The 11,791-nt window shown below is 34.7% G+C and overlaps 1 protein-coding gene across 1 annotated transcript in view; it reads right to left on the bottom strand.

Moving 5' to 3' along the window:
• The window catches only part of LOC106661111 (carbonic anhydrase 1), a 49,062-nt gene that overhangs the window by 239 nt on the left and 37,032 nt on the right, over positions 1–11,791 (bottom strand). Inside the window, exons 2-6 of the mRNA XM_014384300.2 lie at positions 2,513–2,710; positions 2,300–2,418; positions 416–511; positions 215–332; positions 43–149 (exon numbers count right to left, since the gene is read on the bottom strand). Of these exons, the coding sequence (XP_014239786.1) occupies positions 43–149; positions 215–332; positions 416–511; positions 2,300–2,418; positions 2,513–2,710 (638 nt within the window). The remainder of the gene's footprint in view (positions 1–42; positions 150–214; positions 333–415; positions 512–2,299; positions 2,419–2,512; positions 2,711–11,791) is intronic.

The following is an 11,791-nucleotide window of genomic DNA, read 5'->3' as shown; positions in this document are numbered from 1 at the left end:
TTTAAGTATATATTCTTGTTCCTTTGTTATATATTTGTCTACCTGATCTTCTGTGACTGTCACGGCATCTTTAAACACGATCCAGATTACACTTTCACTGCAAGGCGGTGTCGTAAGTGAACCGAGGTAAGTCCAGTATGTGTTCGTCTCTAAAAAATGTAATATTTGTTTTATAAGTTCATATTAATTCATCCCGATGAAAAGTGTAACACACCTGGTAGTAGACTGTTTATATCCAATTCAAAATTTGTCTCAGCAGTTTGACCTTTTAACAAAATATCTGGCATCATTGAGACAATTTTATTGAGACCTTCAAGCTCTTCGTCACCAACCTACATGTAAAATTGCGACAGTGATAAAAAATGTTGTTTAGAAAATCCTAAAATTTGGTTTACTTAATACAAAACTTGCTTACCTGAAAGAAAACTCCTAGAACAGCCAAGCCATCGGGATACGAAACCGCCTCGAGAAAGCTGTCATATTTTTCAGCATTCCAATGGACAAGGTGAAGCTATAAACAAAAAATGAATTTAAAAAAAATTGTCTTCAAATTATTTACTTAGTTTTAGATAAAAAATGTCAATGTCTTGTGCATCCATGAGTGTTTTATCTTAAAGCTCGTGTTCAAAAATTAGTGATTAAAGAAAGGAACTGAAACCAAATAAGCACTATTTTATTTATTTATTTTAATTTAAAGCACAAATAGGGCTTTGAGCCACCTTACGTGTACATATTTTAGAAATAAATGTAGTTTTATAAACATAGTAAAATAATAACAATAATAATAAAATATGCAAAACAATAATAACAATAATATATTCTATAAAATATTAATTATTTATAATTGAATGATGAAACCACATTACAAAAGAAAAGAAAGGTAAGAGGAAACAGGAAAAAGAAAAGGATAATGTCATTTTTAAAAACACAGACACCAAGGGCCTGAAATAAGCAGGTTAGAAAAACGTACTTCCCATGGAAGTAAATTCCATTCTTGACCCTGCAATTTTGAAGAACCAGGCTAAAGTTTTAGAATTGTTTTGGAGGCTTGGTATATGATTGGTGCGTTTGGATAAGGAATGAGGGAAAAAGTTGGTAGACATTGGTCATTTATTTGATTTAATGAGTATATTAAAACTCTAACAAGGGGACACTACACCTCAAAAAAGCGCACACGTACCAGCCATTTCTTGTGAATAGGACCTGCTTTTGTAAGAAAAATTTTGTGTTGAACTTTTTTGTTTTTTAATATTTATTATGGCATTTTTTAAATGTAAATTGCAATAAAATTATAGTAAAAGCTTCGAGGATTATCAATAACCACAAAATTTCTAAAAACCAAATATTTTTCGAGTAAACTAAGCCATACATTTTTTTCCGTGAAAATAAGATGAAATTTCATTTTAGCACCTCTAGCAAACCCTAAATATAAACAATTAATTAAGGTTTTCAGTTGAGATAAAAAAGTCAATGGCACGAGCGGGATTCGAACCCACGATCTTCGAAAAATTTTATGAGTTAAAAAATCAATAAATTTAAATTCAAACAAAAATTTATATTTAGGTTCACTAGTTTCGTGGTCCGCTTGACCAATTAATATCTTACAATTAATTAAGGTTTTTAGTTGAGATAAAAAAGTAAATGGCACGAGCGGGATTCGAACCCACGATCTTCGGCTTGATACGCCGCTGCTCTACCACTTGAGCTCTGAGCTACCTCTTTTTATCTCTATATTTAAAAAGGTGTGGTTGAGATGGGAGGTGGTGTCCGAGTGGATCGAGGTCACGATAGCTCAAGTGGTAAAGCAGCGGCGTATCAAGCCGAAGATCGTGGGTTCGAATCCCGCTCGTGCCATTTACTTTTTTATCTCAACTAAAAACCTTAATTAATTGTAAGATATTAATTGGTCAAGCGGACCACGAAACTAGTGAACCTAAATATAAATTTTTGTTTGAATTTAAATTTATTGATTTTTTAACTCATAAAATTTTTCGATTTTTCAGAAGTCGTTATCGGAATATCAACAGACTGTTTGAAAGAAGAAGAACGTAACTTTTTAATGACGTAGTGCCATAAAAATATATGAAGGATTTATATAGGAAAAAACCCAAAATGTCAAAATTAATTACCAAAAATTAACCTCGTTCGAGTACCTTATCATACCACCACCGTTGGATGATGTAAGTATAACTTTGCAATTTGTCCATTCTTTATTCACCATTATACCATGTTTATCCATTTAATATTGTTCAGTAAATTTTTCATGTTTTATTGGAAACAAAATACCAGATTAAATTACCTCAGCAGCATAGCTCTTTCCGTCGACAGTGTGTTCAGAACCTTCATCGCTGCTCGGCCCCCAATGACAATGGAACTGTTCCAGTTTGTATGCAGCAGGCAAAGGGCCTCCAACCAACTCTGAAAGAGGATAAGAATGGTACAAAAAAAAAAAAAATAAATAAAATCAATGGAGTGATTTCCATTGTTTACTTATGGACAAATTTTCACATACCTGTATTGTCTCCATTGCAATCGACTCTCCATCCATAGCCCGTGTTAACAATTTGATAGCAATGGTCACTGCCGTATGTCCAGGAAAGTGGTCTGTCGACAAGACTTGTGTCACTCGTTGCTAATGCTGTGTCGATATCAACTGGTGACTGTCTTGTACCGGCAGCTAACGGATACTTTTCAGCCCATGTTGAAGGACCTAAAAACCAAAAAAAAAAACATCATTTCAGTTAGAGACATACCAAATGCAAAGGGACTTTCTAAGACACCGTTGATCAAGGAATAATCATAACCCAAAATTTATAAAGTAAAAAGTCAGGAATCTTGTCAAATATGGCCAAAACCAAACGAGGATTTTCTGATAAAATAAAAATAGTACATATCTAAAAATGTTCCATACGTTTGTCGTTAAGTAATTTGAATCTGAACAAAGGCTTTTTGTGCCTGTTTAAATTATAAAAAGTAAAGGAATCTATTAAAGTTAATTAGTTACAGTAAGTTTCTTAGAAATGATAAATCTGAAGCCGATTGAAGACCCTGCAATTGACTATTAGGACATAGAACTTCAAAGGTTCGTATTGTCAGAGAATGACAAAGGCCCAAGGACATCAATTACAAATGATTTTCTTTTAAATAATTCTATCGCGAGTTGAGCCCAAAATGGACGGCAATTTCCTTGAAAGACAAGCCCAATTGGCGCAGGATACCAAAATCAATAGCAAGAATTGGTCAAATATAGCTTTACAGATTTTTACGTAAAGAAATCGTCCGGAAAAGAAGAGACAAAATATTATCCAGAGTATTTACATGCTTTAACACCATTAATTTTTAAAAGGGAAAATCGAAAAAGAAGAACAATAAGAACCCGAGTCTTGTCAGCCTTTAAAAAATCAATATTCACTGACCTTTATTTGAATTAATAAATAAGAAATGAAACTGAAATAATTGATCGTTTATATCTTAAATATTTAGTATTGTAGTTGGTCGGTTTATAATAAAGTTTACAAAGAAAACAAGAGAACCGGGTTCTACTTTAAAAAGAAATAATAAACACAGAAACATTTGTCAAAAGTTCGACTAAACAAAACATTTATGCATTTTACTACCTTAACTGATATTAACCATTATTTAAATGCGAAAAAAACCGGCACAGAATGAGATGTGTAAGTGTAATTATCTCAGTACATGCATCTTAAGTTGAAGAAGGCGAGTTTTTCCCGACAGAAACGATTGTGTGATCACGTTTGACATAAAGACGTTTGTTACAACGAATTTTCCTTGAAGAATTGGCATTCTTTATTGCATGTTTGTTATCGATTTTTGCTTTAAAAACGTTTTAAACGTACGTTTCGAGAAAAAAGACATCAATGTCAAAATCAATCAAGGCAGATGTTTGAGAATTGGAAAAAAACAATGTGAAAAATCTTCAGTGAGATTTCAATAAAATTTTACCGAAATATGAGACAAATATTTGAGTCCGTAGATTCTTTTTAACGTGGATTTTGAGCTGGATACACAATTTGTTGGCGTTACCAGGGAGTGCACATGGGTTGCATTAGTTTAGGCTGGGTTGGGTTAGGAATGTTTAGGACTAAATTACAGGTTCTCCTTAGAACTCGTGAAGAAATCTCCCGATAAATTTTAAAATATTTTGAGCTAAATCACAATTTTTGCATGAGACTTTTCGCGTAACCGACGAATGCGCATAGGTTTTGATTAAGTTAGGTTAAGAATGGTTACGTTAGGTTGGGTTGGGTTAGGCTAAGTCAGAGTTAGGGTTAGGGACGGGTCAGGTTTTTTATCCATTATTCAATTTTTTAGGTGAAGCGGAGGATAAACAACACTCGATTAACGACTATAAACCTGAGTCCCAAATAATCGTAAACGACTAAACTAAAAGGTCCATCATCCCCAGCCTACACGACAAAACAACTCAACAACAAAAAACATCATAAATGTGTGAGCTACATATACATTTTTTGTATGACCATTTTTGCCTAACGGGTAACTCACGAAAATATAGAGACTCGCATGCGTTTGTATGACGGGATCATAAAAACATGTCACACATCTGATATGGAGAAAAAATTGGGAATTGTCCCCTCCTCCACATGATAATGAGGACAGCAGCACAGAAAACTGTCATCAGTTTCAGTCACGTTCGAGTTTCAGCAAAATTGCCAAACAAACTTAAAGAAAAAGAGAGAGGGGGAGAGAGAGAGAGAGAGAATGAGAGATCCCTCCGTTAAGAATGGCACGCAAGACGGTATGGGGCAGTAGTATTCGGTACATTACCAATGCAATGGTCGAGCAATGTACTCAGTTCGATCTGAACCAAGAGTACAAACACAATAATATAGCTATCATGTCAGAATGTCAGAGAGCCAAGCAGTAATCAAAGCACTAACTTCAATCATCATTAGCTCAAAGAATATGGAATCATAATTGTTTTGTGTGAACGTTTTCGCGTTACCGGGGGGTGTGCATAGGCTGGATAAGATTAGGTAAGAAATGGTCAAGCTAGGTTTGGTTGGACTAGGGACGTGTTACGTTAGGTAGTGTTAGGGATGGGTCAGATTACATATCCACGATTTAATGATTTTAATCCTTACACACAAATTGATCAGATATCCAACAAAGTAAACAGCATTAAAATCCATGTTAAAATAGTGAAAATCCACGTAACTTCTGCAAAATTTGAAAGCATGAAAATGAAACAAAATAGCATTTATCTACATTCCAAGTTTGCAATTTTTTCAGAAACTAAAGCCGAAATAAAATTTTTATTTGAAGTTGTGTCGTTTCCGATCATTTTGGTTTGATTTTGTTGGAATCAGCCAAACTACAGACCATATCACAGATCCCATGAAGAAATGTCACAATAAATTTTAACATGGATATAATTTTGGGATACGTACACAATTTTTTGCATGACCGAGGAGTGCGCATAGGTTAGGTTAGGCTAGAGTTAAGGACGGGTAGGCTAGGTCAGGTAGGGTTAGGTTTGGTTACTATTAGGGTTAGGTTAAGTTTCATATTAACATTTCCAGATTTGCTGTAAAAATAAAATAAATCTGAACATAAAACAGTTTCAGTGGGATTTACAATCTGTTCTTACCACAGTTGTTTTTATCAAGATTTTAGCGTAGTTTTCAATGGCTTTACCGATTATTCATGTCGTAAATGGTATTTTTTCCCTGCTGCTTACGAAAAACATGTTATTGTGTTAAAAATTGTGCGAGAAAATTGTGTTAAATATTTTGTCACAGTAGGAAATTAATTTAGTACAAGGAAAAAATTAACCAAGCCCTATTTAAGTGTTTATCCTCCTATAATTTTTTTTTAAAGGAGGGGAAAAAAATCTATTCTGGTTGTGCTAATTGCAATTTTTTGGATCCGGTAATAAATATGAAAACCTTTTGCCCCCTCGTGGTGTTAATTGAAATGTCAAAAATGCTAACTTGGTTTGTAAATTTTTCAGTTTAAGCTCAACTGAAGGCTTTTATTTTTCTAAATACTCCGCTTTTTAATTATATATTCTTCATCATCATTCACCTGCACCCACCCGCCAGTTTATATTAAAGTTATAATTTCAATATGTAATTATTATCGATAACTTGTCGTCTTAACTTATTACGAAAGTCCAATTCTTCGTTATACATTGATTCATGCTGGTCCGCCACTGCTTGCTTGTTTTGTCTGTCGGACGTGTTTGAAAATAGTGTCGGCACTGGAGTTAGCGAATCTTGACAGATAAAAACCTGGACCAGGATGTAATAGATCTATCTAAATTTTGTTTTCTTTGATTGTGGTAATGGCTAGGATTTTCTTGTAAACGAGTTACTTAAATTACTGGGAAAACGTAATTTTCTCTTAAAATATACAATAATGACAATCGATTGGTTAATGTAAGCAACTCTTTTTATCGGTGTTTTATAATTAAAGCAAATTTACAAGGATCAATTGTTAATGAGATAAGATCCAAAGGATTCCCCTTTTCCGACGTACTTGGAACGATAGGGCGTAATTGAATGAGTTCGAGGTATTGCACATTACGGTTCTAATTCAAGTCGGGATTTCGTCTAGGTTGTCCTTGAGAAACAAGTCCGTGTACTTCGTAACGAAAACTTGTACTTGGGTCATGTTCGGCCTCTTTTCAGCTCCTGGTGGTCAAGCAGAAAAGTTCCACTGATGATTGTGTTCTTCAACCTTTTTTATATTAATAATGGTTATAATTTGTAAACTTAATAATAAGTTTAACAAAATTATACAGCTTGAAACAATTATTTCGACGGCACAAAAATTAAACGGGTTAGGCTAAAGACTTGATTTTGCCAGCTAAAACAACCGCAAAATTTCATTGTACTTTGTCACGAAGTTTTTTTTATTGCGTCTCCCCCTCAAATAAACAGATTAATACATTCCAAACGTAATCTTCAGTGAGATTTGGATCAATTTTTTGATAAATGCGAAATGCGAGAGAAATATTTGAGGCTGCAGTCGTTTTAACAAATTTCTTTCGGCGTCACCATTTTTGCACTTGGGTTGGATTAAGTTAGGTGGGTTGGGTTAGGGACATTTTATGTTAGGCGAGGCAGCGTCAGGTCAGGCCGGAGTTAAGGTTATGGATAGGTTAGGTTAGATATCCATGATTGTTTTCCAATGAAGCGGAGTCAATTTACGGCTAAAAAACTGATAAAATGAAGAAAGTACAGGTCTCACCCCCGCAGGCAAAATGAAAAAATCTCAGTATAATGTTAACATGGGAATGTTTTTCCACTGGATACAGAATTGTTTAGACGCGGCCATTTTCGCGTTACCGGGGGCTGGATTAGGTTGGGTTAGGAATGGTCAGGTTAGATTGGGTTGGGTTAAGAACGTGGATGAGGATAGTTCTTGCTTCTCTTTTTGTTGGATTTTCTCATCTGGATTATACAAACTTCGTAAGTGTTCGTAAACGTTGGAAAAGCTTACGAAATTTTCATAATCGAATATTAGGTTAGTTGGGGTAAGGATGTGTTAGGTTAGTTAAATTGACATCAGAAATTAGAGGCAAGTCTAATTACCGAGATCTAATAATTAGTCACAAAATAGGCTAAAAATACTATAAATCAAACAGTTAATTAACCATTTAGTGTTGTAAAATATACCATTCATCGGCCATTTAAATATCTCACAATCATTTTCATACAAAGCCTCTTATTTGTGATAGTTAATTACAACTCGACGAAGGCCCAAGCTTTGCTTTTGTCTCATGTAATAGCGTGAGAACACCGAGAAACAATGAAGTTACTAAATGTATCACGACGTGTCATTTTTATTTTTATACTGTCGTATAAATAAATCCCTTTATCATTTTCATCGAGATTAGTGAAATTAAGCAATAATTACACAGATAAGACGATCGTAAACTTTTTTTCTCTTAACAATCTTCAGATTGTACACATCAACACTGGCTTTTTTCAATCCACAATCGTAACGTTTGTTTTAAACCATTTGTTATGCTTCGATTTTACGACAGGCAATTTTTTTATTGTGGGCTTTATCTTTTATACTTGAATTACATTTTATTTTAATGATCTCAGGGAAGAGTATAATGATGTGGCAAAAACGACGATTTTGAAAAATGCAACTCATTGCGTTCATAAGAACGTAAAAAAACCCTAAAATCGCACAAAACTACGAATGAATAAAGGCATTCTGGAAAAAGTCGTTGCATTTGGACCGACAAAATAATCATTCGGATGGGTTTGCACAATGTGGCACTTTCTCTAGAACTAATAATTGAAGGAAATTGTGAAATTATACAATACAATAGATCGTACAGTTTCTAACTATTAACTCTATTTTCATTTCAAAGCAAGGCGTTCGATAATAAATCATTCTCAACGTACTCGGGAGGTATTTGCATAGTCGTTTTCCAGCTGGATTTTCGGAAAATCGCCTAGTCGAACGGCATCAGTGATGACACTATAAAAAATTCAAACAAGATAACTCGTATTATCCTGTTCAGTTTGTTATATTGCGATAGTACCAAGGCCTAGATATCTCGCCTACACGACTGAATAAATTTAGACAGTTCTCATAACCTTCGAAGGATAATAAGTAATATTCAGCAATTTATTCTTCCTAACATGACAATTATGTATGTTGAAAACACTACTACTGTAAAGAAAAGAGTCAAAATTAGAGAGACAATGATAAATTATCATTTGTTAAATGGATTATTTTAGATTCACAATTTTTAGTATGCATCGAGAAAGTATGAACGTGTAATCCTGTGGAAATTTATGGGTCTTCTGGACAGTAGGAATCCGTCTTTGTTTTCTTACGAGGGTTCGCAACAGCAAAGGTCATATAAGCCCTCAGGGTGCGGGTGTTTTTGAAAAAAAGCCCATTTGTAAGTATGTCGGGTTCGAATGCAGGGCCGCTGGATTCGAACCCGGGACCTTTACCTTACAGTGATGAGCGCCGTGTCAAAGACTAAACCTTGCGGCCACCGACGCCCTAGGAATCCGTTATTGTATTATAGATACTATTGGCGTGAGAGTGCCCTCTGAAATGATCGTGAAAAGTGTGAGTGCCCTCTGAAAAATATGAACGTGTAGTGTTCCCGGAAAAGTATGAAGTGTTACTGTTTTTTGGAAAGCACCAAAGTAATAGTGTCTTCTCGAAAGTATGAACGTGTAATTGTCCTCTGAAAAGTATGAACGTGTTAGTGTCTTTGGACAGTATCAAAGTAGTAGTGTCTTCTGGACATTATGAATGTTTAGTGTCTTCCCAAAAGTATAAGCGTGTCTTATGGATAATGTGAATCTGTTACTGTCCTCTGGAAAGTATGACCGTGGAACGTGTGCCTTCTGGAAAGCATCAAAATAATAATGTCTTCTAGACAATATGAAAATGATAGTTTGCTGGAAAGTATGGACGTATTACTCTCCTCTGGAAAGTATGAACGTGCTATTGTCCTCTGAAACGTATGAATGTGTTAGTGACTTCTGGTCAGTATGAATCTGTTAGAATCTTATAGAAAATATGGACGTGAGTGTCCTCTGAAAAGTATTAATGTGTAAGTATCTTGTAAAAAATATGAATGTGTTATTGCCTTCTGGTTAGCATCAATGTAACGGTGTCTTCTAGACAATTTGTATCTGTTATTGTCTCTGGAAAGTATGAACTTGTTAGTGCCTTATAGATAGTATGAACGTAAGTGTCCTCTGGAAAGTATGAACATGTTAATGCCTTCTTGGAAGTATGAACTTGTTAGTGTCTTCTGAACAGTATGAACTTAGTAATATCATCTGGAAATTATGAAAGCGTTAGTGTTTTCTAGAAAGTGTTAGTCTTCTGGAATGTCTGATGAATTACAGGTTTACAACAAAATACTAATTAAACGATTACAAGGATTAGTAAAGATATTTTTCTATAAATTTCTACTGGAAATGAACGTCAGCAAAAGTAGTGCTTTTTATGAACAGTAAATATTCCAAATGCTGGTAAAGTTCATTAATTAAAGATACTAATTATTATAGCAATTTATTTCTATATATTCCGGTCCGTCTATCTCGTTGGGTTTTTTTTCTGTCAGACGCGTTTCGGTCCTTTCGCCTCTTATTTTTATATTATAGAAATTGTAAAATTGAAAAAGAAATTGTGTTCATTTGAGTGAACTGAACCAGCCAAGCTTGCATCTCTGAGAAAGTTGCTAGCTCAAGGTGTTCAATAGTTTCGTGAGCCAGTGTCGTTGACATTATTTGTGAAACATCCTTTTCTCTGGACCGTGAAGAAAATTGAGAAAGTGCAAAGAAAGAAATTGTTAATTTGAAGTGTGATTAAAGCGGGATGTTGTAAGCCGGATTGGTGGACGTCTAGACAGTGAATTTGCTGTCCTGAGAGAGGACGTTCCTCATCCAAATATAACCTCGATTTGGGCAGTAAAACCACCTCCTTGTCTATTTATACAACTCACTACATTTGTTTCCGGCGTAACCACATGCGCTCATTCACTTTTAACAAAAAGCGGCCAATATAATAAATCTGGGGCTGGTTAACTTTCAGAATGAAGGAACTATCTATAAATCTGGCTCTTCACACCTCGTTGTGTGATGTCTAACATTTACATACACATAATAAGAAATCTAACAAGTTTCCTCTTTTTTTTATGTATTACATCTGTTCTTGTACCTTTCAAAATATAGGCTTACAAGTGAATTGAACGTGGCTCGCTTTTTTGATAAATTTACCTGATACATACACCATTACATAAAAACCGACACTATAGCGTAATTTTGCCATTAAAAATTAAGTTAAGAATGGCTGCAATCACCCAAAATTCAGATCCCGATCAGAATCAGAAACAAACTGTATGATCAAGATCTTGAGACAACTGAAAGGGACTTGGAGGCAAGTCCCACAGACACCTCTCTTGATGCCACGCACTTGTTTTATCAATATGAGTCAAGATATTGACATGACTGAAGTTTAAAATGGCTAACATTATTATATAGAAATATTTCTGTAATAAATGGCTATAAAAAAGGTAAAGTAATGGAGAGGTTAGGTTGGGTTGGGTTAAATATCCATGATTCAATGTTTTTCCCTAAAGTGGAGAATAAAAAATAACAATTGATTAATCGCTAACAATCTGAGACTAAAATGATTGGAAACGACCAAACTACCGGTCCGTCTCCCCGCAGGCTCCTCGAAGAAATCTTAAAAACAATTTTAACATATTTGTAAACTGGGTGTATAATTTTTTAAAAGAGTATTTTGACGTTACTAACGAGTTACATCAGTTTTGATTAGGTTAAGTTAGGTTAAGCTGGGTTCCTAGGAACGTGTTAGGTTACGTTAGGCAGGGTTAGGTTAGTTACGTTTAGGGACGGGCTTACATATCCGTGATTCAATTTTTTCCCGTGAAGCGGCGAATAAACAATAACACTCGTTTAATGGCTAAAATGTGAGATCAAAATGATTGGAAACGATCACATTGCAAGTCCATCTCTCCGCAGACTCCACGAATACATCTTACAATCAATTTTAAGTGTTATTAATGTTTCTAAGCTGGATATACATTTTTTACGTATTTTCGCATTACCAACGAGTGTACAAGGGTTCCGATTAGGTTAGGTTAGGTTGGGTTAGGGACGTGTTAAGATGAAGCGGAAAATAAATACCCTATAAACGACTAAAAACCTGCATCGAAAGGTTCTACTTCTATTCATGGATGGCCTATTGAATATACAACATTATAAACAACAACAAACTCGCCTAAACATTG

The sequence above is a fragment of the Cimex lectularius genome, unplaced genomic scaffold (assembly GCF_000648675.2).
Source record: "Cimex lectularius strain Harlan isolate CLEC.00 unplaced genomic scaffold, Clec_2.1 scaffold60, whole genome shotgun sequence".
In the NCBI taxonomy this organism is placed as follows: Eukaryota; Metazoa; Arthropoda; class Insecta; order Hemiptera; family Cimicidae; genus Cimex; species Cimex lectularius.
Note: the sequence above shows the minus strand (reverse complement) of the source record. Positions and strands in the feature narration are given on the sequence as shown.